This window comes from Phragmites australis, chromosome 9, assembly GCF_958298935.1.
Source record: "Phragmites australis chromosome 9, lpPhrAust1.1, whole genome shotgun sequence".
NCBI classification, from domain to species: Eukaryota; Viridiplantae; Streptophyta; class Magnoliopsida; order Poales; family Poaceae; genus Phragmites; species Phragmites australis.
Window position 1 is genome coordinate 1,867,448 of NC_084929.1, and position 22,754 is coordinate 1,890,201.

The 22,754-nt window shown below is 45.0% G+C and overlaps 2 protein-coding genes across 2 annotated transcripts; one reads left to right on the plus strand and one right to left on the minus strand.

Moving 5' to 3' along the window:
• The first annotated feature begins 11,547 nt into the window (after positions 1-11,547).
• On the plus strand, positions 11,548-16,183 carry LOC133928344 (uncharacterized). Its single transcript, XM_062374638.1, has 2 exons — positions 11,548-13,123; positions 13,226-16,183. The coding sequence occupies exons 1-2, from the start codon at positions 11,663-11,665 to the stop codon at positions 15,866-15,868; spliced, it is 4,104 nt and encodes a 1,367-aa protein (XP_062230622.1). The 5' UTR covers positions 11,548-11,662; the 3' UTR covers positions 15,869-16,183.
• Positions 16,184-18,664: 2,481 nt separating this feature from the next.
• Positions 18,665-21,958, minus strand: LOC133929606 (uncharacterized). Its single transcript, XM_062376409.1, has 2 exons — positions 21,865-21,958; positions 18,665-19,671 (listed from the first exon to the last, which is right to left on the minus strand). Exons 1-2 carry the CDS (start codon positions 21,956-21,958, stop codon positions 18,665-18,667), a joined length of 1,101 nt encoding a protein of 366 aa, XP_062232393.1.
• Positions 21,959-22,754: the final 796 nt, after the last annotated feature.

Consider the following 22,754-nt stretch of genomic DNA (forward strand, 5'->3'; position numbering starts at 1 on the left):
ATGTATAAATGATTAAATTCGATATTACAAGATAGCTGGCCAAACGATATTAGTTATTTAGCTCAATGTGTCTTGCATGTTTGCCAACAACAATTTCAATCAAATTTATTCCCACAGGAAGCGATAAATCCATGATGAAGAACCACAGCATTGTGACTCAAGCGAACTGCATGGCACACTGACACGAGGAAGTCTAATGATGGGCAACATCCACTGCGGTTAAATTTGCCCGGACAGTGGCATCCCATGATCCAAGCATTTGGGAAACATCGATATCCTATTCCACTCCAGACCTCAGATTATTGCAACAAACTGTAGTAAGCAGTTAGTAACACCACGGCCAGTAGCCTAGCTCAACATATTGGGAAATAAGAACAGGTCAAAACAATCAACAGCAAATCAATAATCTCTCAGCGACAGACAAAATTGGATTTGACAACAAATTAAGGCTAGGAAAGAGGTGGACTAGCTCACAGCGAATTGGATGTCGGCCTTGCACGGGTCTCTGAACGACCTGCCCCTGAGCTTCTTTAAACAGCAGCACTGCCGAGCACAATCCAACCAACACAGTGCTGCCACGGCTATCCGATCGAATCCCAGCCCCACTGCTCGATCGCCACCGCATGTACCTAACAAACCAAACCTGATTTAGAAGAGGGAGGGGGCGGCCAAGTCAGATGCTCTAGGCAACATTACACCGAACAACTTACAGGGAATTTGATCAGACAACAGGACCCGATCCCCAATTCCGCTGCAAACACTACCTTCTCCTCCCGCTCATCCGTGCCGCACTCGCCAAATCCGGCGTCGCCCCAGCAGACATCCAAGGACCCCCAGTATGGGCGGGCCGCTCCAGAGGAGTCGGAGGCGACTCCGGCAAGAGTCAGAATCCATCCGAAGCGGGGATGGAGGAGGGCGCTGCGGCAGGGCTTTGGAGTTTGGGTTGCGACTTGGACGGAAACGATGCGTCCACCTCCGCGTCGGATGCCGCGACCCCAACGCTGTTGCTGCTGTGGTCGGCCGGGGTGGCGTCTGCGGGTGAACAGGTCCGTCTGCAGCTGAAGGGGGTGCCAGGGATCGGGCTTCGGGAATCCAATGATGGGCTGCACACTTCACGGCTCCACCTCGGGCTGGATAACGAGCCAGCTCGATTTATTTAGGCTCGGTTTGTTTGACTCGTGAAATATAGCGAGCAGAAAAACTAGGTCGGCTCGACTCGTTTGGTTCGCAAGTAGTTCATTTCATATTTCCAAGCAAGGCCACATATAATGTTGTTTAATTATTTCTGCATATATTTATATATATTATAATTTCTTATGATTTTATTTGTTCTTAAATTATGTAATTAGTTATTCCTCTTATTTTAATTCAGCATTTAAGTATTGCTCATTAATTATGGTATTGTTTTAATGTTTATGCTTCTGCATTTATTTAATAATTATTATATATTCAGATTATACGATGTTTTATTTTAATTATCATGGTTCCGCATTTAAGTAATTAATGTCCATTATTTAGTAATTATAATCTTGTGATGATTAATCTTGTCCCTGATTAATATATTTTGGTTAGAGACATAATATGTTAATTTTTGGCCACGTTTCATTCAATTATTTAATATATTAATCTTGTCCCTGGCTTTAAGTAATTAATGTCCATTATTTAGTAATTATAATCTTGTGATGAATAATCTTGTCCCTGATTAATATATTTTGGTTAGAGACATAATATGTTAATTTTTTGGCCACGTTTCATTCAATTATTTAATATATTAATCTTGTCCCTGGCTCGTTTGGCTCGTGAGCTGGCTCATTATCTTAACGAGCTAAAACTCTGACTCGGCTCGTTAGATTTTGGAACGAGCCGAGTTGAGCTGAGCTAGCTCGTGAGCTTCAAGCTTTTCGTCCAACCCTAGCTCCATCCCTATCTGGGCTACGAGACAATGAATTTTTTATTTTTATATTTTCTAACATAAATAATTAAATAAATATATATCGGATAAAAAAATTTACAGAATTAGACGTCTACCACATTTTTTATAGGGCGGTAAGTACCTACCTTTTTCAGAGGACAGTAAGTGCCACTTGGCAGGTCCAGCCTTACCATCCTCATCATGAACAGTACTCATTCTTTTTTCAATTTTTTTCTTTTCTCTTTCTCTATTTGGGTAGTAGGGTTACCGTACTTCAAAATACATGAAACTTTTTCTATATAGCCTATAATTCATGATGAATCCATTTTAAAAGGATTCACTCAATACCCCATATAGGTTTCAAAATAAAAAACTCCAAAGAGAGCTACTTTTAGAACTTAAGATAATTTTAAGATAAAAAAGTCCAAAAATCTGAAAAAATTCACTAATATTTCTCTCATGTGTCTTAATAATATCTAAAATTATTTACAACCCTAAGTTACTTGGTGAAAAAGTGAGTTACTTTACAATACTTTATTTATATGCATTTTTATCATTTCATGTGATATTTTCTTTTTAATTCAATTTGAATTCAAACAAATTTAAATATACAAAGTTTGAATTTGTGCATGTTTGAAACATGTAAGGGCTAGACCTACCACGTGGCACCTTACCGCCCTCTAAGAAGGCGATAGACGCTTAATTCTGCAAATCTTTTTATCCAGAGTATATTTATTTAATTATTTATGTTAGAAAATATATAAAAAAAACTCACGAGACAACCTCTATAGGGGCCGTAAGTTGGCCCAATCGTTGTTCGACTGGGCTGTGGGCATGAGATCTTTTTTGTTTGAATTGGAGTGGGCCTGAGAGCTGAGAGGTGTGTGTGTGTTCCGGATGTTCTCTACCCTGGAATCCATCATGAATTTTCCAATATGTCATGCGCCCATTTTCGACTGCTAACTAAACGCGAAAAAGAATGGGAATCTGCATGTCATGGTCACACCAGCAAACCAAAACTCTTTTCTCTCTCTCTCTTTTGAATTGGCTTTCGATGGATGCCCAGAGACCATTATGAATTTCCTCTTTTCCGCTACCATTTGCAATCCTGCTAAAAAATACTGGCATGTGATGACACACAAGCATAACCTAGAAGTTGATAGCAATTTCAGCTTTTCGATCTACGCCACGTGAGCAAGGAGCCAAGTGAAGGACCAGCGTTCGCTGCTTGGGTTATCCCTCTGCGTCGTGGGCCCAGCTGCCTCCTTTTCCTCCTCCTTCACATGCCCTGGCTTGATGGCAGATGCGAGGCATTTGTTCAGGGACCAGGATCCCCTGACGTTGAAGTCATGATAACTTCGTCACTGACATGTGAGTGACCAACGGTGAAATCAGGGGATCCTGGTCATTTGTTCAGATCCCTTCTTCTCTTTGGTTGGTCTTCCCTCCTCACCTAATTGTATTGGGCCATTTTTTATTTCAAGAACACTCACCTAATTAGATTTGTCACTTGCACCGTTGGTCTCTCCCATTTTCTTGATTAGCAAAGTCGAATGCTTAGAACCAGATATACGAGTTTTGATAACAAGTTCAAAGTGCTTGGCAATGTGATCAAGGTATATATTGCTAATGGATTTGAATTGGGTTTCTTTGTTTGGATTTGGATGGGATTTTGGACTTTCTCTAGCTGCATTAATCATCGTCTTCAAACGAGATGTGATGAGCACCCAAGCGTGCCGTGACCTGTTTGGACTTAGTACCTGCATGCAAAGTTCGCAGACAATTACTTAGCAAACTAAAGCCAAGAGGATTAGGCGTCCATGTATGTATGACAAAGCGAGGAAGCAATGAGAGCTAGACAACTACTTAGCTGCCAGGGATTTTAATTTTATTTTACAATTTTTTCGTTCATAATTCATGAAACTTCACTAAAATTTCGATCATTCTTCATCCTCTACTACGTGGCTGTCACATGCCATCGAAAGAATAATTCGGAGTTAGATATTTCGTCCCCTCCAAAATGCTCGAGACTCGCATAATTTTACCGAAATTTTAGTCCCGGTTTGCTGCCCTCTCGACAAGATTGAGTACGCTTGAAGCATGCAGGTATGATTCGCAAAGGTCCATTGAGATACCAACACTTGTTTTGTTGTTATAGTATAAATCCATCGACATATCGTGCAGTCATGTATGGAGTATTCTTTTTTGGGACCCTTTTATTTAGCTTGCAAGGAATGCCAACCTTGCCGTCATGGTCTTCTTCCATTATTCTCAACGCCGGTGGGCCGGACTACCGCCGGAGATGAGATGCATAGCGGAGTGGGCTCGCTCCTCTTGTCGTCGGTCATCATTTTTTTCTGGACTAAATTAGTGAGCGAATACAATTGCGATATCGAAGTAGTGAAGAGGAGCTGGAACAAAATGTCTCCTCCATCAGAAATGCGTCAAGCTGTCTCATTCCTGTGAGCCTGTGATTCTGCAGCTGATGCAGAGATAGATGCCTAGGCCAAAAATGGCGAGGCGTGCGACTGCATGGTAAGCAGTCGCATCGTCTCCATAGACGACGATACAGCATGTGGCATGGCTCAGTTTTGGAGCTCGTGCTGCTATCAGTATCGATCACTCACTTGTTCCTTGCAGTAACACTAGCAGCCACCTCAAAGAATGAAAAAATATTAGGGATTATTATGGTTGACAGACAGCTGATGAGTTCAGTGCACTAATCTGCAGCAGATCGGCCTGATTGCGATTATGCTCCTAACAAATTAGTAGTTAATCGAACTCAGATCGCGGTTGAACTAACAAACCAAGGTGGATTGCTGCCAACAAAATCATTACGGGTCTCCTGTCACCTGCAGTTGTTCAACCCTTGTGTATGCGTATGCGTATGCGTATGTGTATGTGCGACTTGGAACGACTTGATGAGATGTGAAGATCAACCTTTGGACCTTCCTTGATAGACATTCTAATTTCGTGCACAGATCGATCATTTTTCTATCAGCAGCTGAAAGTTTTGTATAGATCCGGATCCGTGCTAGCTGCGCATATAGCATTCAGCATGATGCGTGAGATAGGTGATGGAGTGTGCCGGCTAATGCAGGGGCAAAGACGTACTCATGAGTGTGTGGTTTGGAATGGAAATCAGAGCCAGGCCAATCCAGTGGATTACTTACTACTCGCACCGATCATAAATACTTATCATTTTATCTAAAATCCGGTTAAATTTTTAAAATTTTAAACGTCAATAGCTCCAAAAATATTTAATTTGAAAACATAAAAATCATATGTGTAAATTTGTTTTGTAAAATACTTTTATAATATTATATTTTTATTAGATATTATGATTATATTCTAATAGAAAATAATAATCAAAAGTTGCAAACAGTGAAAAATAAAAAATAACAAGTGTTTATGACAATTAAATCATATGAAAATCAGAGCAGGGCGTGTGCAACACGACGTGCCAACGGCAATGACGTTTGGTACCGTTGGAGTGGCGCGCCGCTAGCAGTGGTAGGGGAGGGATGGGCACGGGCACGAGCACCGCCGCAGAACGACACGACAGTCGGCACCACCGCACTAGCTGGCTGTCCAGCGCCCCTCCACGTCTGATGCGGTGGATGACGCGCAAGCCAAAGCATTCTCCTCTCATATTACCTTCCCTCCCCAATCCTCTGCTCGACTACTTGCTTCTTGGGTCGGGAATCGGAATCCCATGCTCTGCTGCTGATGTATACTAGGCCCCATGCCAGTGCCTCCGCCGCCCGCACCCGCCATGGCCAGAGCTGCGCTCTCGCTCCCATTGCTCATCCTCCTTCTCATGTGCGGTGAGGAGCTCGCCACGGCGCTGCGCTTCGACTACGCGACGCTCACCCTCGGCAGCCTCAAGCTGATGGGCGACGCACACCTCAAGAACGGCACCATCAGCCTCTCCCGCGACCTCATACATCATTCTCTCTATACAGTGTATTTATAAAAGACAATGATAAATATGTACATAAGTGACTCTGTGGACAAGAAAATCGGAGCGGAGACAGCGTCACATGTAAATATCTTGAAAACCAGTTCAGTTCCCTTCAGAGAAGTGGGAATGTGTAGGCTAGGGTGAATCTTGGACCAATGAAAGCATGACACTAGATCATATATCCAACTAGACAAAGTCAACTGTACAGCATTGGATCCTGCAGTATCATTTGCTCCACCTTCCTCCTCCTGCTTCTATATACGTACTGTTCAGTGCCCTGAACAAAATGTCATGAGGAAGACACCTCATTTATCATAGCTCTGTCACCTCTTGTCCATCACTCCATAGTTTCACTATAGGCCCTCCTGGTCTGGACTTCATCGGTTTATAATTGGCATCAGAATTAGGATAATATCACATCCGATTTTTAAGAGAACAAATCAGATATATTCCACATGTATGTCATGATCAAGTTTTCATACATGTAGTGATATCATCAATGATAACATAACTGTGTCATTAAATAACGATAATATTCGTTACAAAAGGACCCACAGGTCTAAAAGAAAATATTAAGATAACTTCCAGTGGCAATAGGACTTTCATCCATTCACAGGCGTTGTCCGGAGGAGCGTCAGCCTATGATATGGTCTTCAGGTCGACGTCTTCCTTCGCCTAGAACTCGTCTCCATCATCCGGAAGGTCATCGAAAACTTCGCCTTCTGAGCAGCATCCAGAATTTAGGAGAAGGCAAGCGTGAGCACATAGAGTACTCAGCAAGTGTGGGAAAACATGACATGTAGGCTTTATGATAAGGAAAAGCTTGACTCGAGCTGACTGCAATTATGCCAAACCAATCTAGGACTCAAAAGACATAGTCACTTATTTAGTAAGTTATGACTACAACATTAAAGAAGATAACTCATTGGATTCCATCCGACTACCAGACTCAACAGATATCCCATACCCGGTTACCGACTCATCGGGGTTCCACCACCCGACTACCCAAAACCAACCATTCAAGATCCTCACTAATTATGAAGAAGTTCAAGCCCACTCTTAACCGTGAGCACGGTTAATCGATCAGTTTTATTACTCTGCAGAGTTTGCACACTTTACCCACGAGTCGTGATTTCCGTTTGGCTTTACACTTCCGGGGTGTAGAGCCGGGGTCTCACTACAAGGTCTTTACAAAGCGCCTCCAAATCTATATACACCCACTAAGGTTTCACCGCTAACAGGGATTTCATCCACTGCAGAGGCCACCTCTTGTACCACTTAACCGTCCGCTGGTGCGTACAGAACATGAATGACAACTAATTATTTGGCCAGACCGTACCCATATAAGCCTCGTGGTTGTGCTGTTATGCCGGGTAACAAGCTTCACAAACCGGTCCTTAGGATCCCCCACAGGAACAACCACAGACCTGTTGTGCAGCACCACCTCAAACTAGTCATCCAGTTGGGATCCCTATACCATGTTACTACAAGATTACCACACCCAAGTTCTCGTTGTATAGACATTAGTGCAGATTAATCTTTACCCCTACCAAAACAGCATTAGCACATCTACCATTTATTTCCCTTAACTCATCAATGCGTACAAGAAATGTCACATAAAATCTAGTAAAACCCTAACCATGAGATTCCATATTAAACAAGCATGTATTTAGAAAAATAAAAGCTGCATTGTCCTACAATGGTGTCAAAGTGGTCAAGGACACTTGCCTTCGAATGCAGGTTGATCAAAATCCTCGAACGCCTGGTCCTGCAAGCTCACACACTGCTCGTCTCCTAAAGCAATCGTGCACACCGGATATAAACAAACACAACAACTAAGAACAGTATACAAAACAGCGGCAAAGCACTATAAAAAGGTTACTAATAGACAGTACACGCTGCTACGATCGCGTGAGCGCAAGAATCACCTAAATCGGAGCTCGTATGAAAAGTTGTGATGGTTTTAATCTACAGGGGCTTTTCTGAAAAATTACAGGGGCTAAATTGCAAAAATAGAAAGTTCTTGGGACCTATATGTCAAATTTAGGGACCTATTTGTAATTATACAAAAGTTCAGGGGGCTAAAGGTGAAGTACAGAACTAACCAGGGTTATATTTATGAAAATAGAAAAGTTTGGGGGCCTAAATGTAAAATTTCCTAATTTCAGGGAATAAAGGAATTATTTTTTACTGAAAAACCTATTTAATGCGTCAGCAGGCTGATTGGGCTCGGGTGGGCTGACGTGGCACCTTACGCGGCTGCTGACTCGGCTACGAAGCTGACGTGGCGCCTACGGGGCTGCTGACAGGGACGATGGACCGGCATCGTGGACTGAGTCCACGGGTCCATGGTGGACCGAAAGGGTATGGGGCTCGGTTGATCTAATCTGGGTCGTCGGTGGGAGATCCAATGGCTCTCAGCGGTTGGGGAGGGAGGGGCGGCGGCAGGGGCTGGTGGACGACGGCGCCGCCACGGGTTTCGTCGGAGCATCACCGGCGAAACCCAATACCGAGCTACGGTCTACCAAACGAGACGGGAAATAGCGCAAACGAACGAGATGCAGGCATGGATTCTCATCGAGGACTTCACGGTGGCTGGCGGTGACTTTGCGGTGGTCGACGACGGAGAAGAGAGGTGGCAGAGGTCGAAGCTCGATGAGAACTCAGTTGGCGACGAGGAGGCGAATCCGAGGACCGAGGAGGCTTCCTGAAGGAAATGTAGTGCTGGAGAGATGGCCAATTGATTGCGGGATGCCTCGGTTAGGGCTAACGAAGGCGAGGTGGCGGCGTGACTTACCGGAGCTCGACGGGAAGATGCGTGCGGCGGCGGAGAAGCGAAGCCAAGGGGTGAAACGGGATCCCCGTGCTTCGGCGAACCTGATGACAGCCTCAGACGCGTCGGGGAGAGCTCGGATGCGGCGAACGACGTTTGGTGAGATCGGCGACGGCAGCAATGGTGGCTCGGTTTCTCGGCGAAAAGGAGTGGGAGAGGGATGGGGTGGCAGCGCACTGCAGGGGCGAATATGTAGGCGTGCGCATGCGGGCGGTTGCGGAGTTCGTGGGCGCGGAATTGGGGGACGTGCGCCAGCGAAATCGGGCGAGTGGCGCGGCGGTTGCGGACACGGGCGCTGGCGTGGGCGCGAGGACGAAGCTGACATGCGAGGCTCGGCTGTCAGCGAGAGGGGGGGGGGGATATGGGCTGGGCTTTTCAGATGAAAAGGACTGGGCCGGGAGCTGAGCTGTGGGCTGAAGAACTGGGCTAGGCCGCGCTAAAAAACAGTGGTCACAGGTAATAGAATACTTGTTAATTTAATCTCAAAAGTCATTCTGTTTAGCTCATTTAGAATTGAATAATACATAAGTTACAGAAATTGGACATGCTATCTTAATACTTTTATGCAAAATATACAAGCCTACTGTCCCAGTTAAGGATGGAGTAAGTTCTACTTTTAGAACTAGGCCTTGTTTGGTTAAAGGCCTGTAGCAAATTGATCTGGTCTTTGATCCTCCGTGTTGTTGGCCAGGACCTGGTTTGGTTAGCGATTTAGTGTTCTCCAGGACCATACATGAGTTGCTTGATCCAGGTGGGCGCTAAGCTCTATCCTATGGGCCATGGCCCATGGATTCTGCCCGCTGATGCGGTGATGCCAACGCCAAAAATCAGGTCTACCAAACGAGATTGAATTTTTTTAAATGATATTATTTTATTGGAAAATTACAAAAATAATAATCAAATTCATAAAATTCTAAGAATAAGTACCTGTCGGCATGCGGAGTGCCGACTAGGAAACTGTCAACACTCCATATGGCGATATCCTACGTTGCAGTGGGATAATTGCTCAGTTGTCATTCTAACGTAGTGGTAATTGCTGCTGAAGATAATATACAGCCTGTCCTAAGTCTATTCATGTGGGACAAGATGGTAAATGAGCGATTGTCACTTCCTTAGAGTGAAAAAAAACCCGAATGCCCCATATGACAGTAGGTCCAAGGGCTTGTCAGCACTTCGTGTGCCAACATGTCCTATGTTCCCAGATAATATTTAAAGAAAAATTACAACTTATTTATATGATATCGGATAGGGATGATTTTTATATAAAAAATTGTGTCTCTCAACGAGATCTACAATTTTATAGTTGAACACTTTTCTATTTGAATCGATTTAGATGGCTAAAAAGTGGCTAGAAGTTCCAGATCTAGGTTTTCAGATCTAAAATTTATAACTACTTTTTGGACATTTAACTGATTCAAATAAAAAAGTGTTCAACTACAAAGTTACAGATCTCGTCAAGAGACACAATTTTCATATAAAGATTAGATCCGGGATCACATAAAAAATTATGAATTTTTCTTTGAATATCATCTACGGGACACATGAACTGTCGGCACACAAAGTGCCGACAGACTCCGAGCCCGCTGCTATGTAGGATTTCGGCATGTGGAGTAACAATAGGTCTCTAGTCGACACTTAGCCTGCCGACAGGTACATATTCTTATAATTTTATAAATTTAGCTATTATTTTTTGCAATTTTTTAATAAAATAATATTATTTCAAAAAGCTTACCAAACGATGGATTTTTTATTTATATATTTAAAATTCAAAATTACAGAACTACTACGTGGTCATTTTAGAAATTTGTAAAAATAGGTTTATCCTACCTGTTCAGTGAGCGGGAGGTTTAAAAATAATAAGAATAGCGCGTTCCAATGTTCTCAACATTCAAAACAGTATCAGAATAATCATGAAAAATTCTAAAAATAATTTTGTGGTGTAGATGATGCTATCGTTTAGTGCTTGACAAATTTTAGGACAAAAATATGACATGTCAGATGAGAAACATTTTTTTTCAGCATCCCTAAAATTTGTACAAGTAATTGTTTGAGTTAAAATTTTATGGAGCGTCAAATAATAGTAACATCTACACCACAAAATTTTTTTAGAATTTTTCATGACCATATCAATAGTATTTTGAAGGTTGAGAGCATTGTGAGGTTTGAAATACAACTATATCAATAGTTGTATTTGTCACTAAAGTAATTGAGCTATCAACATGTTACCACAAGGGGGCCGGGGCGAAATGGAACAGGACGTGATCGAGCAGGAGGAATCGCGCCTGACTTGTGCGTGGAATACAAGTTCCCATGGCAAAACCGTAACAGAGGACATGGAATCGGGTGCTATCTCTTTCAAAAAGACCAAAGATCAAATGAACCGAGTAATCAAAGTCATCCGGCCCTAACCTGATTTAATTTTTGTCGGATCGATAAAGACCAAATATCAAATGTTTGTAATCTAGCATCAGTCTGGTTTACTACTTTAAATCTTTAGCAAAGTGACCCAGGGTCCCCTACGCTCATACGTTACGTCTTCATGAAGGCCATGCACAAAATTAAAGTTATGAAAGAAGAAAACAAGAGCCGAACTGAGAATTGATAGTTACGCATGCAGCCTGCACAAAATTAAAGTTATCAAGGAAAGAGAGAAAGAAGAAAACAAGGACCGGATCGATTCGGACTTGATAGTTACGTACGTACGTGGTCCTGCAGTGCTAGACAAGCTAGGCATGCAGCCAATACTTGCCTTGCTGGTTTCACTTGCGTACGTAGCATGCATGCATCTGAAGAAGGAAAGTCCTTCCGCCGCCTACCCACGCACACACGACACATGCATGCCTGTAGAATGATGCATGGGCATGGCCACCCTCACCCTAGCCTGCCACCGCTAAACTAACTCAACAAGACACACCAGCTCCCGTCCGAAGGAGGGAGATCGAGGGAGCGAGCGATGGCTGAGCTCGCGTCGGGCGCCGTGACCTCCTTGCTGGGAGTCATCCGGAACGAGACGCGGCTGCTGGGCGGCGTCCGGGACGACGTGCAATTCATCAAGGAGGAGATGGAGAGCATGAACAGCTTCCTGCTGCACTTGGCCCGGACGGTGCCCCCCCGCGGCGAGCACGACGAGCAGGTCCGCACGTGGATGAACCAGGTCCGGCTGCTCGCCCAGGACTCCAACAACTGCATCGACCACTACCTGTACCGCGGCAACCCCGACATCCACCGCGCCAGGGGCGGCCTCCGGCGCTTCGTCTGGTGGCTTCCCTGGTTCCTGCGGAAGATGATCGCGCAGCACCGCGCGGCCGTCCAGCTTGCAGTGCTCAAGGACCGGGCACGCGACGTCGGCGAGCGGCGGTTGAGATACGGCGTGGAGGTCCCGGCGAAGGCAGCAGGGCAGTCGCTTCCTGGGGCTGGGCCCACGGCGGCGGCACCTGCTGCAGCAGGCGGCGAAGCTGCAGGAGACGATGAAGACGAAGACGGTGACGATCAACTGGTGGTGGCAACGGCGACCCATCATTCTGGTCCAAGAGGAGCCCTTTTTGGGCTTCGCGTTCTGGAGGTCGACTACTTCAACGAGAAACTAGCCGACTGGATACAGGGTGCAGAGCAAGCCAACACCGGAAGGCCGGGATCAACAATGCCATCCATCGCCATTGTGGCACCGGATGCAGATGATGCCCGTGCTCTTGCGAATGAATCTTTGGCTGTGGCGAAGTCGACCCATTTCCAACGCAGTGTCTTGGTCGACATCCCGGCAGTGCACCTTGATTTCGTACCGCTAGATCCCGAGGACATTCTCTGCTACATCTGGCGGGAGCTCGAGCTCGAGCTCCACCAGCTCCAGCTTGCCAAATCCCAATCCCAGCAGGAAGGCACAAATCAAGGCGAGAGGGAGGAGCAGCATGTTCATTGGCGTAGCAAAACAAAATGGGATATTGACGACGAAAGATGGGAGGCGATTCAAGAAATCCATAGAAATATCGGAGGAATGAAGTTTTACGACAATTTTGAAAAGATCGAGAGTGAGGTTCGGCAAATGAAGCGCGGCCAGCTGCAGCTAAACGCGGAACGAGAGAGGGAGGTGCGACAAAAAGTCGCCGAAAAACCCTTAGGCGTACTCCTCCTGCTGCTGAGCTACTCATCAGCTGCTGCTGCTGCGGACGAACAAGACCAAGTAAGGAAGGAAGCCATGCCTAAATTAGCAGCATTGTACGACGACATCATCAAGGAAACAGCCAACAAGCTCAAACAACTTATGGAAGTAGAAGAAGCAGCAGGCGCAAACCAGCCGCGCCCGATTCGCCTCGACAACCAAGACCAATATGAACGCATCCTGAGTGATGTGTTCCCGAAGACCAGCGACAGCAAGCCCCAGGAGCAAGACAGATCGGCGGCCAACGAAGAAATTAAAGTAATGATCCGCAGGGCTAAACAAGACATCCTAGACACTACTACATCGGCCGAGGATCAAATCAAAGTAATGATCCGCAGGGCTAAACAAGAAATCCTAGAGACTACTACATTGGCCGAGGATCAAATCAAAGTAATGATCCGCAGGGCTAAACAAGAAATCCTACGAGAGCTACAGGAAGACAAATCTGACAAGGAACAAGCGACAGGTAAACCGGGTGGTCTGGTTCAAAACCCGGAAGCTGTTATTGAAGAGGCGACGGCGAAGATTGAAACAATCGAGGATCAAATCCCGAAAGCGGTTATTGAAGATACCATAGAGAAGATCAAACAAATCCAATGGAAGATTGAAGAATTGATGGAGAAAAAAGGGATCGTTGACAAGATTAAAGATCATTTGGAAGATGCAAGGATCCTGATCATCCTCAAAACCGATGAGGACTATGAATTGGGATGGGAGGAGACCAGAAATGCTTTGAGCCTGTTGGGCTGCGTCGCTGGTGCAGTGATCGTGACCGCTTCAAAGAACACTCAACAGGCCAAAGAATATTGCAATCCACTGCGGGAGCCTTTGGACTGTTCTCTTGTTGGCTTCTACCATGATATTGTGCTCACGCTTACGGGCCACCAGATGCATGAAGACATTTCCCAGATTTTTCGCGGCATATTGGACGAGTGTAAGCCACATGAATTCTGCATGAAGATCTTCGCTCATGCTTTGTACGCCCACCCCAAGATGAGCAAAGAAGAGCTGCGCAAGCTGCACAGCACCCTGCAAGCATTTCCCAAAAAAAATAGCACCCTGAAGGTGTCTTCCCCAAAATCATTGGGCAGCATTGCTAAGAAGATGCTCAAGTTCTCCTACAACCACCTTCCTAAAGAATACAAGTCTTGCTTATTGTACCTAGCTATCTTCCCTCGAGGACACAAAATCAGGCGGTCAACCTTGATAGGACGATGGGTTGTAGAAGGACTGATAACTACGGAAGACTGGCGCTGGTCCAGTTCAGTGCGCCAAGCCAACCAATGTTTTGACGCACTCATCGACCGATGGCTTGTTTATCCTGCTGATATTGGTGCTACAGGAAAGGCCAAGAGCTGCACAGTGGGTGGTCTAGTTCATGAATTCATTACCAAGATCGCCAAGAAACAGCGCACAGTGGAGACACGCTTGTCACATCACTTGGCTCGCCACTTCTCCATTTTCAATGACCTCCATCTCCGTGCCTCTGATACAATCGATAAGTTCTTTACACAGAGGCCTAGATCATCCCAAGTGTCCCAGCTCAAGGTGCTAGATCTAGAAGGCTGTCGTTTCTTCAAGAAGAACAGGCACTCCTTGAAGCACATCTGCAGCAAGATATTACTACTCAAGTATCTAAGCCTAAGAAGAACAGATGTTACCCAGCTGCCCAATGAAATCAACAACTTGCGTGAGCTGGAAGTATTGGATATCCGGCAGACCGATATACCAGCGCCTGAAACTAGAAATGTCATGCTCCTAAAGCTAAAGCGTCTGCTAGCTGGTCACATTGATGGGGTCTCCAGTGTCTGGATTCCTGAAAAGATCGAGAAAATGGTACACATGGAGGTACTGTCCAATGTCAAGCCACGGAATAATCAAGATTTGAAAGACATTAGAAAGTTATGGCAGCTTAGGAAGCTCGGTGTGGTTATTGATGACAAGAACCGTCACTTTTGGAATTTGTTTCGAACAATCAGTGACCTGCATGAGTGCCTCCAGTCTCTGTCAATCACTCTTCCTACAACCATATTCGAGGGCACTCCTCCCATCAAAGAGTTTCCAGATAATATGCGCACTCGCTTGAAATGCTCTCCCAAGCTTCTTGAGAACCTAAGCATCAGTGGAACCACAGAAAGGGGGGCTCTTCTTCAATTGTTGGTCAAAGATGGTGGTGGTAATCAACTTAAGAAGGTAACTCTAACTCGCACCAGACTGAACCAGAATGATCTGCAGGTCCTCGCCAACCTTCCCATGTTACGCTGTGTCAGGCTCCAAGACATTATATGCACCGAGGGAAACCTCACCTTTAAGAAGGATGAATTCCAAATTCTCAAATACTTGGTTGTTGAGGGATCCAACGACTTGACTGAAATCACTTTTGAAATTAAAGCAGCTCCTGAGCTTGAAAAGATTGTTTTGTCCATGACGGGCTACTTGAAATCTCTTTCTGGAGTCGAAAGCCTTCCAAAACTGGAGGAGCTCGAGTTGAAGAAGAATAGCAGCAGGTTGCTTTTATTCTTTGATAAGGCCAAACAAATAGGCAAGGTGACTCTTCGGAATACCTTTATGTGTGAAGGTGATCTACAAATCCTCGCTAAGAATCCAAACATGCACTGCCTAGAACTCTTGGACAAGTCTTACAACGAAAGCAAGCTTACCTTCAAAGAGAGCGACTTTCCAAATCTCAACATTCTTGTTGTTTACTGTTCTACCATTACCAACATCAGCTTCACTCGTGGATCTGCTCCTATGCTCAAGAAGATCACCTGGTCATTCACCAACATGGAATCTCTCTCTGGCATCGACAAACTTCTGAGATTGAAGGAGCTCGAGCTCATCGGTGATCGCATTCCTAATGAGGTGGAAGAAGAGATTAAGAAGCATGAAGACAGATATTATTTTAAACACAGGAAACCAGGAAATCAAGACGAAGCAACAGGAAATGAAGAGGACGATGACGCAAGATTCCCCTTACTCTGTTGGAAAAGGAACAAGGTTTGACACTTGAGGAGCATCTCCTTTCATTCATTCATGATCGAGTCCCATGGTGTGGTTTAATTTGTGTTTGCTCGTGTGGTTTGCCATTCTGTGTTTCTGTCTCTGCATGTGTGTTAATTGAGCGTGTCTGGTTACTTATGCCCTATATGTGTGCCTTGTGATGGTGGTTGAGCATAATGATTGTGTCTATGCTCACGGATTTGGATTTGTGTAGCTTTCCTCTGGACCATGCATCATGCTGCGTGCATGGTTTCATGTAATAAGTGCGATGCTTGTGCGCACATTTGACTTCTTATCAATGTATTGTGTGCTATATTATATGGTTTGACGGGGTGCTGTAACTAAACATTGAAGTGTGTGTCATAATATAGCTACCGGTCTGTACATAAGCACTAGTTACATACTTCATATGACTTCAAACCATCTGTTGCAGGAATGCCTGTCTAGGTACTTGAAGTAGATCGGTTTTATGTGCAGATCACAGGTTTCTTGTGTTATGCTTCGACCTGTTTTGTCCATCTTTTTCTCCCTAGCAAGTGCCGCTCTGAAGTTTCTCGGGGCTGGCGTGCACTTAATTGCTTGTGTGGTTTCTCCACTGACCTCCCCTTGTTTGCTGATGGAGAAGCTAGTAGTTGAGAAGTTGACAAGTAAGTTAAGTTTTGGCCATCCGCCTGCCTTGATGGATGCTGAGGCCGGTTCAATTCAGACGCATGCAGATGGACACTTTCAGCTGAGTTGACCCATTGGGGGAATGAAAAGTGATGCTTACTAGAGTTGAAAATAACATTCACCATGAATCAACCTATTTCTTGCTGCACTGATATTCTGACAAAAGAAATTCTAATTATGGGCAACACCCACTGTGGTTAAATTTGCCCGGACAGTGGCATCCCATGATCCAAACATATGGGCAACATCGATGTCCTATACCATCCAGACCTCAGATTATTGCAATAAACTGTAGTAAGCAGTTAGTAACACCACGAACAGTTCAACATATTAGGAAACAGGAGCGGGTCGAAACAATCAACAACAAATCAATAATCTCTCGGCAGGGGGAGAACCGTGAAAACTGACAAGTACAAAAGACAAAATTGGATTTGACAACAAATTAAGGTTAGGAAAGAGGTGGGCAAGCTCATAGTGAATTGGATATTGGACTTGAGCAGCAATAGCAGCACCGCCGAGCACACTCCATGCTGCCGCGGATATCCGATCGAATCCCAGCGCTACTGCTCGATCTTCATCGTACGTCCTAACAAACCAAACCGGTTTTAGTTAAGTGTGGGGATGAGATGTGAAATGCTAGTGTTGTTGGATGGAGAGGGGAACGGCGAACCCCGCAATCACCTTTGTCGAGTGAGGAGGCGGCCAAGTCAGATGCTCTTGGCAGCATTACGCCGAGCACCTTATAGTCGCGCACGTGGAGCACCTATGCCCTGGTAGATCGTGTAATACCACATCTCCTATGTCCTACCTCCTCCTCCTGCTCATCCGTGCTATACGCCCCACCGCATCACTGCTCCAAACCCGCCCCTGCTTCCTCCGTCGGGCCGGCCTACCTCCCCCGAAGCTTCCTCTAAAGCCGGCGATAAAGGAACCTCTGAATCAATCCCCCGTTAGGAACCTCGGTGACGCTTGTTCACCGTGAGAAAGATAAGGCTTAGCCTTGTCCATAGCAGAGGGTGGGGTCACAGGGCCGAGCAGCGTGGGAGGAGAGGCAGAGCTCACCAGCCATGTGGCGCCAATGCTCTGCATGACAGAACGGGAAGGAAACGCGAGATAGAGAGAGGATGACAGTGGGCCCTACAGTGAATAGTGCCACCATACTTCAATTGCTACTCACCCAATTTCTTAGCTGAAACAGAGGGGTTCTAAGCTTCCAAAATTCTTGACAATTTTTGTACAGACTCTATAATTCAAATAGAGTCCATTTGAACTGGTTTGGCCCAAAAATCATATATGAATTTTGAATTAAAATTCATTAAATTTGCTTACTTTCATATATTGCATTAATTTTTAAGCTATCGATTTAGCTATTTAAATTTGGTACAAATCACTAATATCCGTCATAAATAAAGTAAAAAATTATAAAATTATTTGAAGCCCTAAGTTGTATAGGAAATATGTGAGTTCCTTAACAAAGCATGATTTCACATTAAATGAAAAAATCGAATTTGAATTCAAATGCGTCACAACACATGCTCAAAATTAAAAAATGATGCTAATTATGTTTGAATGCTCAATGGCAAGAATTAGAAATTTAGGCTCTGACAAGCCGGCCAATGTCGCTGTCCTCTCCGTCCCTACCATCTCTCGCCGTCTGCCCCATTATCATGCTTGTCAAAATTACCGTCATTGCTCCACCGATCAAGTCAAATTAGATTCTCGTTGAGACATTTTGTGATTCTGTCATCAGAACCACATTTTGTGAGGGATGGTGCATGGCGCGCGGATAGGAGGGCCTGAATGGCCACGTCGTAGCTGGGTGTTGGCTGTTAAATTATACAGGTAACACTAGGGTGGAAAGCATTGGACAAATTATATACAAAAACGTTTACACCTCATACTACTTTTTGATCCATAACCTCTTGCTACCTTATTTCTTAGCACGGTGATAATTAATCAAGGCTAGGTATATCCCAATAATGATAATCTGGTCCCAAATAAATTTGCAATATTTGCATTGCGGTGGTCTCCCATAAAGCATTTGCAAAAGGGGCCAGCGATCGACAATAAACATTGGAAACAAAAGAGTAAAATTTGTGTGTAACACGTCAATGTTTCATCCTAACCTCTCTAGCTACCTTCCTTGTTGACGTGAGGGTAACCAAGGCTAGGTAGTACCCAACAAGGAAGTGGCCAATTCAACCATGGCTGATAAGTGCGGAACTGCTTGAAGCTGCCGTCGCCGACGTTGTAGACGCCGATATCCCTCGGACTCTCCGGGTAGTACAACGCGTAAGTCTCCTCGTTGTCCGTGTAGTAGATGTGGTTGGGCTCCACACCTGGGTACTTGCCGGCGCGCACCCAGAACGGCTGGTTGCACCCGATGAACAGCGCGTGGTTGGTGTTGTCTCCAAGGGTCTTCGTCTCCTCCAGCGTTTGGGCGTCGACGTCCACGCGGTACACATTGATCCACACCGTGCTTTTCAAGTGGGCGAGGGGTTCTTCTAGCGAGGGCACGGGCTCCATCATCCTCCACACCTGCAGCCATCCCCGGCCGCCGAGGTCCTGGACGAGGTACTTGGTGTCGGTGTCGACGATTCCATGAACCTGGTTCTGCAGAACAATTGTGAAATGTACTGTGGAGGCCCCGCCGGAGAGGTCGTACGCGTGGATGCCCCCAGCCAGTGTGAGGGCGTAGAACATGCCGTCACCGTCGTTGTAGACTACATCGGCATAGGAGTACTGGTTCCCGATCCAGGTCCAGTGCTCGTCGACGCCCACTCGCGCAAAAGAGAGACAGCACCTGGGACTGTGGAGAAGAACCACGATGCTGTCACTGCCAGCCCTGGTGTCCGATGGATCAGACGACAGGAAGGCGCGCATGTGGAGGTAATATGCGAGCTCCCCGGCGATCACCGGGATAGACCGATTGTCGGGTCGCTGCTCCAGTCTCCAGTTGTAGTCGTAGCCCTGTGACGCGGAGGCATCTCTCTGGATGGGACCCCTGACGTGCTCAATGGTGGCCACCGGTGGAAGCGTGTTGATCTGCTGGCCGGTGACGGGGTTGACGAGACGCACCTCAGCGGAGTCGGCGTCCGCTGTGATGAGCCCAGCAGCGAGAGCACCCCAGCCAGTACCTGCTACTGATGGGGGGGGTCAGGCAGGGTGACCTCGTATGTGCTGCCGGCTCCCTACATCAACCGTCTAATATTTCTACAGTGCATTGAAGTATATATGGATTTGCATTATACTCCCTCCGATGATAAACGTAAGTCATTTTGGACTTATATATAAGGATTAAAAAAATAGATCAAATGATCTTGTTGCTTTTTATTTATTTTGTATTGGAAAAAATAACTCATTAATTTGTGAGAGTGGTAGTATTTATTAAACAAGAGCAAGATGGGAATAAAAGAGAAAAAAATGCATAGAAATTTAAGAATAATTTATATTTAGATAATAGTTGAGAAGGCTAAAACAATCTATATTTGCAATCAGAGGAAGTATATTTTAGTCGGTTATTCTGTCCGGCTCAATTATTTCTAGACTATTAGAGATGATGCCTATGAGCCATCTGTGATAAATTTATTGTAGGTGTATATTTTAAAACTTAGGTTATATCATATGAGTTGTGATCCTATCTGTGGTGGTGCATGCACCATGCATTTGGTGATCTTTTCATGTGCTTATCTCCATACAAAATCTTAGAGTTGTATCATAACAATGGAACCACACAATGATAATTATCAAGAACGGGAAACAACCAGGCCGATCAAAATTTAGTCTTCCCCATAGAAAACCAAAACTACAATTATATTCCACTTAGTATATCAGCCGAGGACAAATAAAATGGATGAATGTTAAGGATGGCGATTCGGCCAACGAAAGAAAGTTCCAGCTACAAATTAATATGACCAAAAAACTCCACGCTAAAATTGGGAAAAACAAAAGCTGAATGGAATTGTAATGACAATTAAGCCTTCGTGAACTACATTTATTTCCCAGAACAACAGTTGATGGAGGTACTTACCACACACTACATAAGGATAACTAAGCAAACACATTGAGGACAAAGGATAGAGAAAATATAGACATACAGAGTAAAAGACACACAGTCTATTGCTCGATTACACATGTCCCCATGAACGCCTCCAGTTTAGTTTCTAAAAAGGCTCCTTGCAATGTTTGTGTCTTATCTGTGCATCCTTATATAGAAAATTAAATCTGCATTGTTAGACCATTCATCTAGTGAGGGTGCCTCTTCATATGCCTGGTACCTACAAGCAAGAAGACTAGTCTTTCGAAACAGATGACCGGTAACGTACTTTCCATTTGCTGATTGAACATTTTGATGTGGCTTGCCATTTCAGTGCATGAACATAAGAAATGCTTGTGCGCAGAATTCATATTTGGCACGCAAATGCCTCTCCATCTTTCTATGCCCTATTGCTAAAGTGGTTTGGGGATTGATTGCTGTATGGATTGGTGTCAAAACTATTCCCAGCTCTATAAATCAATATTATGTTTAGATTGATTTTCATATGAAAGTTGATAAAGGTTTCCACACAATGGGTCTACACAACTACAGATACCAGAGCCGGTTCAAAATCGTTATCAATGACAGATTTTGAATCGACACTGATTACTCAGCACTGAAAATTACTATCAATGCTGGTTCGTGGATCGAAACGGTACTGATAGTACACATATCGGTGCCAGTTGATAATACCAACCGCCACTGATATGTGTATTATCAATGCTAAAAGGATCTAGTGGCCCTAGAGGGGGGTGAATAGGACACTAAACAAAAAACTAAACCAACTACCGAATTTTAGAACAAAGAGTAACCTTATGCTAGAATGAATAAAAGCAACTAGACGACCTAGCAAGCTAGAAAGATAAGCACAAACATACAAGTATATAGACCATAAGTAAAGTGCGGAATAGAAACTTGCATGAAGAAAATGTTAGAAGCAAACTGCGGAATGTAACAAGAGTAGGGAAAGGGGACATCGAGTTTTTTCCGAGGTATCGAAGAACTGGCACTCTCCACTAATCCTCGTTGGAGTATCCACACAAGGATATCACACCCCCTTAAGTCACCAAGACTCAAATGCTCACTAGTGATTGCCACTTCTCTATCTCCGGATTGGCGGGCATCAAACCAAGTACACGAGCTTCCTAGTGCTCCCACAAGACCTCCAAGAACTCACCGAGAACACCTCCAATCTTCACGACCGGCTATGTGTTGCCAACCACCAAGAATAACAAGCTATCTGATTCACTGTCGTGCGTGCATCCGCGTGCGCTACCGCCGTGCTCGCCCACACCTTGAGCCACCACCTGCCGCTCGCCGGGTAGCCTCAAGCCAAGCCCTTCCTCTCTCTCCCCGCCGCCAGTGAGTTGGCCCCTCCGGCCGGCCATCTCCACCGCCCCTCTCCGACTCCATTTCCCCTTCGGCCACCTCCCTTTTACCCTGGTCGTCTCCCTTTCGCACCGTCGGCCACCGCCTCCCTCTCTCCCCAGTCGCCCCTTCCTCTCTCCTTCCGTCTCTCTCTATTCCCCTTGAGGCACCAAGGAAAATATCGCCCCAACCTTATCCCTTCCCTCATCTCACCGCCATGACCACAAGCTCGATCCGCGATGGACTGCTCTCTGCCACCAGCCTTGGTCCACCGTCCGGTAAACTAAGCCCACGGAACAGTGCCCCCTCCGGTCTACAAATGTGGTGCACCATGGACCCCCTCACAAATATCCCACCAGTGCATAGCTCGGTAGACCGAATCCGTAGAGTAGTGCCTTTTTCTAAATTTCAGGATTTTTCCTTTCCAGTAAATATTCCAAGCATCATATCTCATTCATTTCAACTTCGATTTTGGAAATTCTTTCGCCTAATTCATCTAAATTTGAGATTTACAGTGGGATATCCTTTAGGGCTCATTTGGCTTCTCATTTGGTGTTAATTGTTTCTTTTCTAGTAGTCTGTTATTGATCGTAGTCGCGTTTGCAGAACCCAAAAACTTCATGGAGAACCCGAAGGATCCAGACTTCGACCAAGGCTTCGAGGAAGACTTCAGAGAAGTCAAGTCCTATCTCCTTGATCATATTGAACCTATGTTTTCAAATAACCTACATGATCAATTAAAACATGACTTATTATCGCATGTGCTATGTATTATACTTTTACAAACTACTTGTAATAATTAATCCTATCAAACAC

Coding starts and splice junctions, on each gene's coding strand:
- LOC133928344 (XM_062374638.1), top strand. CDS start 11,663: ATGGCTGAGCTCGCGTCGGGCGCCGTGACCTCCTTGCTGGGAGTCATC. Junction 13,124..13,225: donor CGGCCAACGAAGAAATTAAA/GTAATGATCCGC, acceptor GAAATCCTAGAG/ACTACTACATTGGCCGAGGA.
- LOC133929606 (XM_062376409.1), bottom strand. CDS start 21,958: ATGGCCGGCCGGAGGGGCCAACTCACTGGCGGCGGGGAGAGAGAGGAA. Junction 19,672..21,864: donor GCGGCAGGTGGTGGCTCAAG/GTGTGGGCGAGC, acceptor CATCAGTAGCAG/GTACTGGCTGGGGTGCTCTC.